We start from the raw sequence: 16040 nt of genomic DNA on the forward strand, positions 1-16040 counted from the left end.
GTGTACGACTGCTGCGAGCTGTCTCAAGTTCTCTAGCGTTAAGATATTCCCCGCATTCCTTAAAACAAGCAGTGCCTTCACATGATGATATCAGCAAAAAAATATCTCTCTACTAGCGTTTGTCTAACGATGATTCACGAGGATGGAAGGAAGAACACATTCCATCTCGATTCCTTTGACCTTTTACCGCAAGACGACCTCACCAACATCTTCTTCCTCGACCTAGTCATTCGTGGCATTTTTGACGCTCCCATTGAATGACATATTGAATGTGCCGTTTTGTTCAACGGATGCTCTTCAAGATCTACGAAAACAACCTGTAAAGCGGCCATCCATTCAAACGTCGCTGAAAAGTCTCACGCAATTCCTCAACACTCAAGTCACTCCAAACAATCCTTCAATCACAAATGCAATTCAAGGACAACAGAAAAGGAATCAGCAAGACTTACCGCTCGCAACTAAGACCTACCCATGGGAAGGTCCACCATTGCGAAGACAACCAGTGCATAAATGACAGTGGCTGTAATGACGAAGGGATAGAGATGAGGTAACGACCAAAGGAAGACCACCACCCAACGATGTCCTCAGTTACTCCGCTTCCCACAAAAATGCGTCTGAAGAAAGCGATGACGCTCGCCCTTGGGATGGGTTGGATGGTTCATGCAGGAGAAGCATCAGACATTCATCGGATGCTTTCTAGACTCCGGAGCACATGCACTAAGAGACGCGCAGACTCCACGAGGACACACTCCCTGTGAGTGACTGTTTGGCTCGGGAGCTCCTCCGGATGCTGGAGAAGTCATCTGCGTGAGTACGATTGTTTGGAGTTTGGAACGGCATGGCCACAGTACACCGTGAGGCTGGAAGGTCAGTTCCGATTGAAACGTTACGGAGAGTGGCCGTTCCTGCGTTACGTCTGTACAGTGGGTCAACGTTCGCGACACGGGGCAGTGTATGATGTGAGTCGTTACGGTGGTGTTTTTATTTGGCACTTCCGTGACCAGTGAGCGTTCGAATAGGATCGGTACACTTGAGGATGAATTGGTGTTTGTGTTTAGTGAAACAGCTCATGCTATGGATTCTGTACGCTTATCATTACAATGATAGAGACTCCTCTGTGCCATGGGATTCTCCTCCGAACATTCAGTTGTGGTTCTTCGTGCGTGAACCCATCGTGCAGTACGTGTAGAAGGCGACGTGTAAAAGCCCTCTTGACCTTTTGGGAGAGCATGATTTAGGCCCCACTACACATACACCTGAAACGGCGTCATCAAATCGTAGCCTCAGTCGCTTGGTAGTCGTGTGGAATAGAACTTTCACACCTCATGCAAATGAACAGACAGGGAGCCCGTGCCCGACGCTCCACAGGGAACCATTAAAAAATTTTGTGGCCGCTGTATGGCAGGGATGCCTTGTACTTCAGCGACCCTATCAGCCCTTTGTGAGCATGTTGCAAAGGAGCGGAACAGCATGGATAAGCTTGCGGAACGTCGCCAGGTGTTGTTGTGGGTTTCACTCAACACCATAACGGATCATCCTTATACATGGTATGGTAGGTATGTTGTGTAAAATTTTAGAATTTAATCATACTTCATTCAATACATTAAACTCTTTTATTTTTATGTTTTTATTGAACTATGCTTAAACTCAGTTTACTGCTGCACCTAAACCATCTACCACAAAGCCAACACAACAAACTGCTGGTAGGAATTCAATTTTCGTCCTAGCATTTCTGTAAAATTCGATTTTGCTCGACAAATAGCATGTAATCCACATCAAATTCGATTTACTATCTTGTTCTTCTCGTTCGTTTTATGTCTCTCGCTCTCTCTCTCTCTTTCTCTCTCTCTCTCTCTCTCTATCTCTGTTTCACTCACTCTATTCTTTCAGTGTCTCACTTATTCTCATGCTCTCTCTTGCTCCCGCTCCATTTCTTTCTTTCCATCCTCAAACGATTGAGCTTGGTTTCAACACTTCACTTCATATTTGTTATTTACACACCTTTAAGCACACCGTAAATCTATAAACCTGATTGCCCGCGTGTGCCAGATTCTTTCCCCGGGTAGGTTTCCGGGAAATTTCATCCACCTTAACCAGAGCATAACGAACACGTTGCGCATGGTGTTTGACCGGATGAATGTTTGCTTTACCGAAACATAAACTGTTTGCTTCCCGCAATGGGGTAAACTTTGCTTCACTGCCCGGTTTAAGGGATGTTTTCTTTGCCAGGTGTTGGTAACACATAGACACACACACACGCGCCCATTTATACACACCGAGTTTAGGTGGATCGTTGCGCTTTGAGCGCGTTATGCAACGTAACAAGCAGTTATAGCGGTATCGTACAATTGGTTATTCCTTTCAATCATCCTGAAGACAGTACCGTACCATTACACCGAATCAAAGCGTTTAAATAATGAGCTATTGTAATGCGATTTGCATAACTTCAGGCGTTCGGTAGTTCGATATGATCTTTACAGCGGTTTTAACAGTCTTTTAACTGAAATTGAATTGTTTTTATCAAGTTACAATGTGCTAGGCACTACACGCCTCACGAAAGAATTGCTCGTTACTCCGTTCACATGCGTTGTTCGAATAATGTTCCCCCACAAAACACACGGTACACGGTCGTTTGCGAACGAGTAAACAAGACGACCGCTAAGCCAAGGACATACATAACCGGCTCGGTACCTCCTGCTGGTGTTGATCATTTATCATTATCAACATCCGACGCGTGGTTGCAGTGATTTCCCCGCATTTATCCCATACCGGTCACTGACGGCCACCAACAGCTCCAAAGCTTTCCTGTACGGGATGTGTATTTGCTACCAGTCCTGCCGCTTGCGCACATTAAATATTTCACTATATTTGCTTGCCGCTTTTCTTCAACTACAACTTTCGCGCTCCACTCGCACGGCGGTGTCTCGATAACGTGTCCCCAGAATTCTCCGGGACGAATAATCGAACCAGCGCCACGGAACGGAACAACAGACCCACTGGCGCGCACTGTAGACGAAAAATTCACGGCATTGTGGATAACGAGAATTTATGGTGGCGATTTATTTATGGATGCCCTTTTGTGCCAATCAGCGGGGTATCGAAAGGAAAATGCAGAGACGCTCGAACAGAAGGAAACAAGTGCTGTAGTTTGGGTGTTGCTAAGTTTTACAAACATTCACTGCATACCATTTTGCAAACCTTGCACTGTTGTATGATACTGTGAAGAATGTACGGTCGGTTGTGAAACTCTGTTACAAGTTTTCCGTTTTCTATCGTCACTTCTTTCCCGGTCCCGGGAACTCTTTTCCTGTCGTTACGGGACGAGTGTAGCTATTTTATCATTTTAATGTGTACCATTTCTTGCGGCATAAGTAACACTAATGCTCGCCAATAAAACAACGACAAGATGACCTAAATTTAGAGCCTCCCACAGCTTCCGCCGGCATAACAAAAAACTTCACCCAACCTGAGCGCGAAAGATCGACTTTGCAAAGCTTGGAAGTGAAGCAACACAAAAACGGAGAAACCAAAAACAAAAAAAAAGCGCCGGTTAAAATAAATGACACCATCCAGCGGCTAAAACTTGTAAACTACAGCGCCAATGTTTTTGAACAATGTAGTCGCGGCAGAATGAAAAGCGCGGCAGCAAACAGGGATGCCAAAAGAAATGTTTTCTTTCCGCTGGTGAGTTAGCAAAAGTTAGCGAGCAGCTCATCGGTTAAGCGCGAACGTGAACGAACGTATCCCCCGGTGGGGGGTTAAAACTTACGAGAAAAATCACCTCACGGAAAACTTTTTATTCCTTTTCAAAACAAAGGTGTTTGCCAGTGCAGTACGGTACAGGAAAACCCATTTCAGCTGCATTAGTCATATGAGTAAGTTGTTTGTTCTTTTATTCCTTTACAGCACAGGCTGAAGTTGAGGTGACGTACCCAGCATGTGGCAACGACAGTTGGACGTTCTGTTGATATCGCTGGCAGTCAGGCAGGGCTGGTTAGGTAAGTACCCAACAAACGGTATCATAATATGTTTTTATTTCTTTGCATAGTGGCACAAAGCAATACAGAACAAGACATTACATTGCCGGCATCACTTCAGATACCTATTGTCTGCATTAAAATTTACCCAACGGCATTAGCAAACTTTCTCACCCGCAGGGTCGTGTCAATGAGTTTGTACAGTTTCGCTCAGCCAATCGGCGCAACAAAGTCGAAAACAAAAGTCGCTTTTATTGCACAAAATTTCCACCCAAATTAACGTTCAATTGCTCGAACGATGGCCAGACAGAGTCCCTTGATGCCCATTTTCTTTCGGCATTGGGGGTATGCTACACAAAACAAGGTGTAACAGATAAAACGAATATTGCGAGTGGAATACATTGACTCGATTGACCGTATCACCGCAGTAAGCTCGAGCAGGCTCAAGTGGGCAGAAAAGTTTTTCCTTTCACCACGCGTTAACGTGGGCTATACGCAGAACGGCCAGCAGCAGTGTTGAGTGTTCGCATGCAAAGTTTTGCTGACTTTCAAAACCTTCAACCAGCTGTCGAGCCTACCCGACAGTAGTAACCGGTAGTATAATAAGTCGAGGCGCGAGGGGATCACCCAGGAAATGAAGAAATTTTCAACAAGGCTTAAAATTGCTTCCTGCGTATTATCTACGACTTGCCCCGAAAGATTCTAGAAAATATTTCCGCTCGAGTAGGGAAGCGTACTACTATGTATGAGTAAGCACACAAACGAACTCATTTCCGGTCCAGTTTGACCTTTTGTCTCGCTTTCGTAGTATTTATTGTCGATCGATTCAATATGAATCTGAAGAAGCCCGATCATCATTGGGTATTATTGGTTAAGGCAACAAACCGAAATGGATTATGCTTTCTTGCTTTGGGAGGACAGAACGTTGACAAGACTTGCTTCCATTAGGTCGGAAGTAGTTCTCATCAAAATAGATTGGAAAAGTTTGACCGAAGCAATGTGACCCATTCCGATGATGTGCGGTTTGTATGGCAGAATTCCGAGAACTGTACAGAAAAAGGTTTATAAACAAGCTCGTAAAAAGATCTGTCCATGTCACTGTGTTTGCATTGTTCTAAGTATGACGATAGACTGTTCCGTTGAAATCGATATAATAAAGCATGGAGATTATATACTTTACGATATTGATAAGTAACATTGCAAACATTTAGGCGATGTTATCCATGGCTTTCCAGAGAAATGTACTAATTAAGCATACTTAAATGTAAAACTGATTCCCGTTTTGACATAATACTAGCAGAGCATACTGGCTCACCAACATTGCCGCAAGCTCCACCATGTTAAGCTGTGGAAAACTTCCGACAGTACCATTTTGCTCGCAACACAAAACGCTCATCGAGTGTAGATGTAACTCAAGCCCAGTTATCGAGTTGTAGCAAAACTAAGTTTAATTTGTTCGTTTCCTTCAGCTTGCTTCCTTCGCCCTGTGCTGGCGTGGCGTGTAGCATCTTTACCCTCTAACTACTAACGCATCCTACACGCATCACTTCGTGAAACCAAAAACCATACCCTGTTCGCTCCTTCACGGGCCGAACAACAGCCGTGCCTGGCATGTCAACGTACACGATGCGGTAGATCAAATCTGGGCGCCTGTGCATCGTTTCAATTTAGTGCGAGTAACAAGCATCGGAAGGTCGCACCAACCGGGCTTATCTGACATGTTCATCGAGTAAACTAATTGGGTTTCAATGGTAGGTTGAGTTTAGAAAAGCTTGTACCGCCCTCCAGCAACCTTCCAGCTGACGCACACTTCCTTCCCCCGCATATGCATAAACCCCGGGCCCGGGCGCTGTGTTGCGCTCGGAAGGGGAAGCTAATCGTAGCTTTTCATCGTACCTTGAGAGCTGCTTTTCGGAAGCCTACAAGCCACCGGGGGGCGATGCGAGTGGGGTAAACTTTGGGGTCCCCAAACGTACCCTCAAATCCCACCTAAGCCATTTACAAAGTTTTTTGAACGATGCGAGGATCGTTATCTTGCCCGCTTAGGCGAACCTTCCGAATGCGTGACGGTAAAGAGTAAATGACTGTAGGTGTGTGTGTGTGTGTGTGTGTGTGTGTGTGTGTGTTGTGTGATAAAGCATGTCGTGTGGTTCGGTTTAGTATTGTAACACGCCCACACGTGGTCTGTAGCAAAAATGTTTACATTTTTCAAAGCAATCTTCAATCGTTTCATCTTTACCGAGGATCATGTTTTTTTGTTTGCCTCAAAAACACACTTTTACTATTTTCGGCCATTCGAGATTAAATATAGCTGGCCGAGAATGTAACCCGTGCTAGCTTCAATAATGCGCCGCTCTTCAAACAATGTATCCTTCCACGAAGCCGGCCATCAATACAAAGCGTCTCTGAAGCCCCGGCTGGTGGTGCCCGTGATAAAAGTTAATCTCCGGGATCGTGCATGCGGCACGTGAATTCATTTTGTACGGTCAACTACCATTTTTATGAGCATTAAGGTACTGGTTTAGCAAATAAACCCCCATCAATGGGGTTCTTTGTCCCTTTCGGCAACACAAAGCGTACGAGCGAAAGGAATCGTTCCATGACTTTGAGGGTATGGTTTGGTTTTTTTTTGTTCTTTTACTCTCAAGTCTGACACAAAAGAGATTTGAAGAAAAGAGTGGAGAGACATGTCAATAGAAAATTAATTAGACGGAGAAAAACACTTATTTTGCTTTGCTTGGTGATACTGTAAAGCAAACTCCTAAAATAAACGAAGAATGTAGGAGCGTCTATAAATGTGACTTGTTTTCCGAAATTGTAAGTCTGCTTTCTTTTGTTAAAAAACTTCTACTGCTGCACAGGCTCTTCGTCACTTTGTGTTAAATACTTTCACACCTCCCTGGGAAGTTCCTTTGCGGAAGTTCTGTAGGCGGTTAGAATCAGAACGTGACATGAACACGACATCAAAATCAAAGCCAAGTCATTTCCAGGAATATCAACTACATCCGAACACGATCACACCTTCTAGGTAGCAGTACGTTTGAAACATTAAGTAGGTATATAAAGTAAACCCCACCAAGAACATAATTGAGTAAAGATTAAGAAGATTATCCTAGTTATCCATACAAGTCCTGTGCATACCTTCAGGCGTTACTATTCGGGTGTTTGACACTCAATTAGCAAAGATTACAATCTAAAACGGGTAGAATCTAAAACGGGTAGAATAAAAGCCTAACAACAAAAACAAGGACTTTTTGTTGAAAGTGATAATAGCCAATACTGAAATAGAAGAAAGTTTACACTCATCATATAAATTATGTACGATAGCATCAAAAAAGGATCTACAAAGCTTACTGTAATGTATGTTTTCATTAACATTTCCTTTCCTTTCCCAGAGATGTCACTCTTTTTGCATTACGTTTGCAGTACTAATACCTACATTACCTGATGTCAAATTGTCGATTCGATGCCTTAAGCATCATCATGAGCGTCACTGGGGTCCTTTTCTCGAGGAACGGGTCAACGTGACTTCCGGGGCGGCCTTGCAGGTTCGATATCATTTATCAACGGAGGCTATCCTCAACTGTAGGGTAGGCATGCTTAAAGATAAAACGGTAAGCATCATCGTCAGCTCCTGTGCAATCCCTCCACAACCACACATTATTCATTTACCACCGTTGTCGTTTGTTGTCGGGGAACCACAGTGAAAGAAAAAAGCAAAACAAAAAACCGGCAACCAACTGATAACTCACAAGACGTGCCAACAGCCCGCCATATGAAATCGTGGCAATATTCTATTCCCCACCACCTGACACAAGACGCTGGCGCTCCTCGGCACACGTTTGGGATCCGATGATGGGATTTATGTGAATGAATCACATCCACCCAGAAAAGAATCCCTTCGAGCCGACCCCTACACTGGCCAAAATTAATCTTATCCGCACGTTTACCCTTCTCAATCGTCCTCGATCGCTGCTGACGGTGTGTGTATTTGTGTGTATTTTATCTCCCGTCCGTTTCTTTTTCGCCCCCCCCCCCCCCGGTTTGCGGCATGTATCGGTCGGACTCTGACGGTGTGCAGGTGATGTGGATCCGACGAACCACCGATAAGGTATCGTTGCTCACCGTTGGCAATAATACGTACAGCGGGGACCCGAGGATAAAGGTCAAATTTCAATATCCCAACAATTGGAGGCTACATATCAACCCGATCAAATCCGACGACGCCGGCCTGTACATGTGCCAGGTGTCGACGCATCCGCCACGGGTGTTCGCAACGAATCTGACCGTCTTGGGTAAGTGGTAGGGTAAATTACACCAATCATGGGTCTGTTTTCTCATCAAATGACTTTTGGGAGATAATAAGTTGTCTGATAAAATGACATCAAATATGCAACACTTCAGAGTTTCTACAATGAATCTTTACTTAATTTTACGTTTTCTGTTGCTTGCTACAGAGCCCGCTGTAAGAATAGTGGACGAGATGGGGTACGAGTTCTCCGATCGGTACTATAAACTAGGCAGCACCATCGAGATATCGTGCCAAGTGTCGACGTCCTATCTGGCTACCCTTCCACCCAGCCCCAAGTCGGCTGGCCAACAACAACGCTCGAAGACTTCCCCCGTCGGTGCACCGGCAAACACGTTGGACGAGACGGCGAAAACAGGCTCCAAAGCCACTAAAGACGATAACAAACTGTCCGACTCGACGGAAAGAGGGTTGATTAGCTGGACCAAGGATGGCGCCAAGCTGCCGAAGGATGTCAAGATGAGTTTTAGGTGAGTTTGTGAGACGGTGTGAATGTGTTAATAGGCTGACACATTTCTGGCATGTTGGCGCAAGTTATCGATCGTCATTAGAATCAGCGTCAATAGATGTTCCGCTAATGTTCCGCTGGTACATATTATACATGAGCGCCATCGATGGTTTGTTTGATGCTGTATTTAAATCAGAACCTCTTTCTTGTGTTTCGTTCAATGATCAGCTCCATTCAAAGCAAACGATTATCAACATCCATTGATCACTCTTACAAATTGCAACTATTTATAAATGTCCCAATCTGTAGCCCTTTTCCAACTCCAAAATGCACCATTTCAACCGCATTTCCAATAACTCCAGCGAGCAATGTACAGCCACGCTCAGTTCCGTTCCTTTCAAATGCGTACAATTTATCGTCGATAACAGCATCAAATGAAAATTTGTCCACCGTCCACGTTCCGAGCGTAGTATGACGAGGTCACCATCAAAGCGTTGGCGGGACTCCCTGTACGATCCAGTGCGCCCGTACCCATCACGCATTCGCTGCGCTATTATTCGACCGTGGTGGACGTGTTCTTTCGACAAACTCTCACCCGAATATGCTTTCCGTTCCATTCCTCCGATTCACAGTGGCACCAAGCAGTGGCTCATCAGCCGGATATCGATTCTGCAGGCAAATCGTGTCCACAATGGCGTCTACAACTGCACCGTCGCCGGCAAGCAGAGCCAGGCGGCCCAGGTTCAGGTCCTGAACGGTACGTATGCGTAATAGGATTACCTACTCTCCGAGCGCTCCGGGCTCAGGGCAGTGCGATAATGAAAATTTTATTGTCTTCGAATCTTGGGCCGCTTCCGTTTGGTCGGCCGTTTTTCTCGCACAATCACAGGTGAACTCCAGCCGCTGTGCAGCATAATTTTGGCCATCGCAAAGAGGCGTCCGGACTGGTCGGTCTTCACTGCCCATTTTGGTGTGGTACACTCTACAGTTTCGGAAGCGGTCGGTTGGGTTGGAATTATTTGCTACACACTCTTTGTTAACGTGTTGTGCATCGGATCAGCAACGTAATGAGCAGATTTATTTGAAGCAAGAGATTAAAGCCTTTTGGAGCTAATACCTACTAAAAGACTTTACACAACTTAAGACTGACATATTGTACAATATATGTTATTCATTGAATAAATCAATAGTCTAAATATAACCTTTAAATATCCTACGTTTTGATTCAATACTGTTTAAAACACATTTTCATTGGAAAATATTGCTCGCAAGCTATCTTGTTATGCTAGATTTTGCTTTTTTATGGCATATTGTCGAGGGTTTTCTTCATCAATACTTCGATATTTGTTAATACCACCTGTAAGAGATCGTTCTACATACCGGCTATTGCGTATCACAAACACAGAAAATGTTTTTCATCACAAGATCATCATACATGGGGAGGGAAAACAATCCTCATCATCTCGAAACTTCCATTCCATTCTGTCAGGTATTACAATGAAATCGAAAACATTTACAATTCCAGGAAAAAAATAAACCATCACCTACGCTACGCTCAAACCAGCATTCCAGGTTCTTGTTACTATTCCTGCCAATTCCCCAGAGGATAGTGCAAGGCGAATGAATTACCTTTCTACAGATTTTGCACATTCAATCTATTTCAGATCCGAACAGATAAATCCTTCACCAAAGCCGGGTATTCGTGGAATAAAGGATTCACGGGAAAGCGTGTGCCGACGTTCGACGACAGATGGATGGCTTTTCTTCGGCTGTGTTAAGATGCCATACCGCCTTGCCAGCACGACACCGGTTACTTTTGCGGAATAATTGAAATAGAAAATAAAGCACACGGAGCATACGGCACCGAAAGAAGTTCCCACCCATAAACCCATGCCTTAACTAAATGCAACTGTTCGCGCTGGTTTTGCGGTATTTGCCATTGCAGCCGTTTCTACTGCTGCACATTTTCCAGCGTTCTTGAAACTTTTTATGCTCCTTTTTTTCTCTTCTTTCGTGCAAAATTGATATATGCAATCTAGCGGCGACTTTTCTTAATAGCTTAAGTTTCTTCATTTACCCCCAATTCGTCGCTTGCACACAGCCCACCACCGTTGCCACCATCGGGGTCGAGGGTTTCGTTTGGCTTTCACGGAAGCGCATCCATCGGTAGAGTACTGGCGCACACCAAAAACCCACCCCCACCGATGCTTTTGTGAAGTCAGCGATCAGGCAAACGCTATCAATGGGTTTGAAGGTGGAACGGGAAGTGGTTCTGCACATTTCATTTGCGATCGATTTTTCGCAAATCGGTTGAGTGGTATTGCATCATTAAATTCAGGTCGTGCGCCATCTTCCCGGAAAGGTAAACGGATGAATTGGTCGCTTTTTCTTTCGCTTTCGCTCCGCACGGAGAAGGCACAGAATCAGCGCTAACGGTACGGATAGCAACGAAGCGAGTGTACCCCCGCCCGAAGTCTCGATTCGTCAAGCGCCTCCAAACCAGCGATGGTGCCGTTAAAGGATTTGCGAATGAATATTGCACAATTCCGTGAATGGAGTCCCCGCGGTGTGACCGATTCATTGCTCTCGCGGAAAAGGAGATAAGGCGGAAAAGTTGTACTTTGCTCATTGCTGCTTTCCAATTCAATTTCTTCTCTGTGCTGGCGAAGAAACAGGAGTGTAAGGTGCAGCTTTTTTTCCTCTCTCTGCTACCAGCAGATCGCCATCGCACTTTGTTTAACATAATTTCTCATCGATGTCATGGCTCATCAGCGTCCGATTACTGTGCCCCGACATTTTACCTCGCCGGTGGTTTGCGCTTTTTGTGGCACGGTGGTTTTTTTTTGCCCTTCCCACCCACCGAAGGGTTGTTGATGGCAGTGAAAAATCTTGAACGGCTGGCACGTGGTCACGTTCGCCCGCCTCAATCGTACCGTTGCCGCGCAGTAGCGACGAATGTCACAGTAAATGTGAAGAAAAGAATCTTTGCTTTCTTCTCGCTTTCTGGCCGTTATTTGTTGCCCTGGCTGAGGGTTGCGTCTGGGCGAGGTGACGAAGTTTCATGCCAGCCCTTTTGTTGCTAGATAGATCGTTTTTCCTTTTTACTGGTGAGCCACAACAATCGTGCAAAGCAAGAGAATGGATGAAAAATTATATCAAGCAAACTTTGTTTTCTGCTAGATGGGAGAAGAAAAGTATTGATTATTTTATTTCATTCTTATTCGATTTTGTTATTTTTCTTCTTATTTTGCTGCACTGCAATACCACCTTGGCAGAGGTAAAGTTTTTCCCACTTTCCCATAGCGCTGGCGCTGACAATGATTGAGACGTAGACATAAATATCCAAAGTGTTTATCCGTAGCGGATAGGGGTGGATAAAATCTTGTCGTTCAGCTTGTAAGTATGATTGATTGAAGGGTTGATGAATATTGCACAACATTTTGTTGGAGTGAAAGACGCGCTCGTTTAATGGTCTTTAGGGAGAATATGTTTTACCAAGCGCATGACTTGAAATGCTTGCCATAGATGTGTGTGTTAACCGTTTCTTGTCCAGCAACTATCGGAATAGAGATGGTACAACTATTGTATTCTCTGCTCGAAGTTTTTGTTTCTATATTCATATTAAATACTTCACCAATTGAAAACCATGCTCGAAACGCCTTTTGCTCCAGTGCTTTTAAGCCCACTTTAAAGATTATCCTATTAATGCTCATCGACATCGACCGGCACAAAAGGCAACCACTCTCCCTGCAAAGCAACCGCTAAACACGTAACTATTTAATCGCGGTCTAGCGATAACTTCCAGCATTAGAGGCAGCCAGCAATTGCCCGTAAGCGTTAAATTTGCGCTCCGCGAAACTTTCCAATGTCCGGCAGTCGCGATAGCTTTCGGGCGGGACATTCGCCTTGATTAAGGGCACCGTTCCCGGGTGCAGGCCGGGATAATTCACCCTGGCCGCAGGCATAATTCATCCAGCGTACGTGCACCGCACCGTTGCACTTGACGCTGCAGCAAAATTCTGTCCGCGAAAAAGCGACCCGAGGTCAACGAAAGCCACCTCTAAATTCACCCCGCTCCGACGGGCCTCCGACAGTTATGGTCGTGGCCGGCCAGCCTGGGCCGAAGCTTCGGATACAGCCAGACACGTCGTGCTGCAGATAGGCAGAGGGAAGCGTTCGCCCCGCGATTTATGGTCGGCGATCGGTCCGTGTTGGGCCAGCGTCATACGTTTTTGCTTTCCAACCGATTGAACCGAACCGTCGAGCGGTACCTTAACGATTGCACGATTACGCACACATTCAAGCGCAATCTTCTTATTGTTCACGATTTTCGAGAGGGAGAGGAAAAAATTGCCCAGTGTAACATGGTGTCATTCTGGGCGATAACATGCTCCCTTTGAAGCATTATATCGTTAAACAACTTGTCGCAGCTCAGGTTATTGCAGCTTTCACTTCCGATCATTTTGACTCGATTGCGCCAAACCATTCACTGTTCACTGTGTGATGCTACATTAATCGCAACAATTGCTTACATTCCTTGCAGCTCCCCGACGTCCCCGTTAGCAGGCCCGCTTCGTCTCCACCGAGTACGAGATGCAGCATTATGCGAGAACGTTAATCACTTGCTAAGTGCTTAATTTGCATACCGCTTAACTACCTGCGAGCCGCACCGTCGGGCATGAAATGTGCTTCAATCAAGCAGCAGATTATGTGTCATTGTGCGACCAGCGGAATTCGCAAAATGGGCAACCGGGCCGCGTCGAGTGGTCGACGCGACGGTGCAATGTTTGAGCCTTCCTGTGAGCCACCACCACCACCACCATCGACCACACTACGGCCAATCAATCGCACTGCATTTCGGGGTGCTTTAGGCGCGTTATTCACGCCACACTTCTCGCGCGGAAAGTGCCTTAACAGTGCGGTTCGTATTGTTCGATTGCACTTTAGGGCTGCAACGGCCAGTTGCGATCTAATGATTTATGGTTCAAGTCCAAGTTAAACATACACTCACACACACACACTGACAAACACACACGTGTAGGCACACAGAAGTGGATGTTTGGGGACGAAACAGTAAAGCTAAGGGTGGGGCAAAATAGGAAAAAAAAGAGCGGCAGTGCTACGCAAGTGTTTGCTTTACGCTGGTGTGTTTATTCATTCCTGTAGTCAATCCGCTTACGTTGCTTTTTTAGGGTGCTGTTTGCCGCCATCACGTTTGTGTAACGGGTGGTAAAATATTTGCTCGGGACGTGTGAGCATATGAGCAATTACGGCACAAAATGGCCTTGAGTTAGCAATAGCATTGAGGGGATTAATTTGAATACTAATATCAATATTGTTCATACAAAACTTTCTATGCAAAACATGTTGAGTGGGCCCGTTTAAATTTGGTGGCATAATTGTAAAACATTGCACGAACGCCTGCCAGTATGCAATATTCCGTTAATTCTTGCCTTCTCTTCTTACTATGTAGCATTGCATATCTTTAGGCGCTGTATTTCAACGTATCGCTCTAGATTTTTAAAGGCGAGAAACATTCCACTTGCTAGTTAAACTTTTTAAATTGTTTTAGCGTATCTAAACATTGCAAATACTCAATTTCCCATCACCACTCGCTTGCTGTTTCTCTAGCCTTTGTTTCCAATTTCATTTACCCTCTGCACACAGCAAGGTTAATCGAATTTAGATCCTTCAGCACTTTCCAGCAACCGGCCTGTGCTAATCAAAATTAATAAGCACTGAAGCAAAAATCGATGAATCTTGGATTGCGTCATCGTCAATGGCGCGTAATGCGATGGCATAAGCCGAACGGTCTCGATAGGAACACTACTTTCACCCCGCCATTAACACATCCTCGGCCGAGCAGCCCTAGCGCACGAGGAAGTCATGCCGTGCTGAAGATATCCCTTTTTTTATCAAAACCTTACAAAATGGAGGTTGAAGAAGTACAAAAAAAAGCACACGCTTCTTCACAAAAGCGTTTAGTTTTTGCTTCGGAATCAGTTTGCCATAATTTTACCAGAAGTGGTCGATTTTTTCCTTATATCCTGCCTCTACTGCCTGCACGCAGCCTTCAGTTTTCTTGCCGTGCTGTCGGCACTGAATAAAAAGAGCACGAGATGGGGGTGGCGGTGAAAAAACACACGCCACATCGCGATCAAGTGCCAACGCCCGGCGACTCGCGTAACCGACGAAGAGGAAAGAAAAAAAAGGGCAATCACACTTCCGCACGGAAGAACTCTTCGGCTTCATTTTTCTCTCAATAGAGCATGAACGCTTCGAGAGCTGTGAAATGTGGACGGTACATTATCTTTTCCGTCCGGATTTTGTAGTACGCACGTGTACGAGCGTATGTGTGTGTGTGTGATTTTGTTATCCTTATCGTGATTAATTTTCCAAGCAAACTTTCAAAAGACCGAAACGAGATTGGGACGGAGCGGTGCGGAAAACCCCGCTCTGAGCCGGTGGCAGGGGTGCCTGGGCATCTGATAATAAGCACGGTAGGAAGCGCACGTAAGAACTCCGAAGAGGAAGAGCACGCGAGAGCAGAAAAAATCACGACAGTGGGCCGAAAAGATGAAAAGAAAAACCTCTTAGACGGATGGAATGGGGAAATAGGTAGGAAGAAAAACGCTTCTCCTTCTTTAAGCTTCCCTCACTGCCTGGCACGGCTCGCAGGAGGCAAGACGAGAAACGAGCTAAATTTATCAAGCTGATAGATAACTTATGGTGGCGATGCTGAAAATGAGGATTGCTCGCCTCTGGAATCTGCTGGTTGCCCGGGCAGCCGTTGGATTCCATCGTTTCGTCCTTTATTAAAGCCTCCATTATCGTACTTTGTTTGGGCCTTGCGTGTGACCATACCGTCTGCCTCAAAACCACCGTGCTCCGGGCTGCGTTATTGCTTAACCAACTCGACTTTATTGTCCAACTTTTTAATATGATAGATTTAGCTTTCTTCTGGAGCCACGGTAAAGATGGAAGACGATACTGGTCCCTTGATAGACTCATTCACTGCTGAAGAATGGGCAGGCAATGTTGCCTTAATCAAGCTGTTTTGTCAGCACAGGAACGCCACATTAATGAAATAAAATTATTCCCGCATTATTAGCCACATCCTGCCAGTGGATGAGTTGCTTACTTTCTTTCGATTGTGTTTGAAGCATGAAGTGTGCTGGTAAATAAACAGTTAAAGAGCATGGTTTCCACTACATTGTAAACATTAGAAAAGGTCCCAAGCAAACATCCGTATCTCCATTTGCACCTTTCTGGAAAAACAACAATCAAAACCAAAAAAAAAGATACC

The 16040-nt window shown here is 45.2% G+C and overlaps 1 protein-coding gene across 2 annotated transcripts; it reads left to right on the forward strand.

Moving 5' to 3' along the window:
- The first annotated feature begins 844 nt into the window (after positions 1-844).
- On the forward strand, positions 845-9919 carry LOC120952560 (uncharacterized). Of its 2 annotated transcripts, none has more exons than XM_049606093.1 (6): positions 845-1556; positions 3907-3998; positions 7404-7591; positions 8059-8272; positions 8435-8756; positions 9367-9919. In XM_049606093.1, exons 2-6 carry the CDS (start codon positions 3938-3940, stop codon positions 9503-9505), a joined length of 924 nt encoding a protein of 307 aa, XP_049462050.1. In that variant the 5' UTR covers positions 845-1556; positions 3907-3937; the 3' UTR covers positions 9506-9919. The 2 variants fall into 2 exon arrangements, with proteins under 2 accessions (XP_049462050.1, XP_049462049.1); XM_049606092.1 differs by having other exon boundaries at positions 845-1552.
- The last annotated feature ends 6121 nt before the right edge of the window (positions 9920-16040 follow it).

This window comes from Anopheles coluzzii, chromosome 2 (assembly GCF_943734685.1).
Source record: "Anopheles coluzzii chromosome 2, AcolN3, whole genome shotgun sequence".
Classification (NCBI taxonomy): Eukaryota; Metazoa; Arthropoda; class Insecta; order Diptera; family Culicidae; genus Anopheles; species Anopheles coluzzii.

Coding starts and splice junctions, on each gene's coding strand:
- LOC120952560 (XM_049606093.1), top strand. CDS start 3,938: ATGTGGCAACGACAGTTGGACGTTCTGTTGATATCGCTGGCAGTCAGG. Junction 7,592..8,058: donor GCATGCTTAAAGATAAAACG/GTAAGCATCATC, acceptor GACGGTGTGCAG/GTGATGTGGATCCGACGAAC. Junction 8,273..8,434: donor AACGAATCTGACCGTCTTGG/GTAAGTGGTAGG, acceptor TGCTTGCTACAG/AGCCCGCTGTAAGAATAGTG.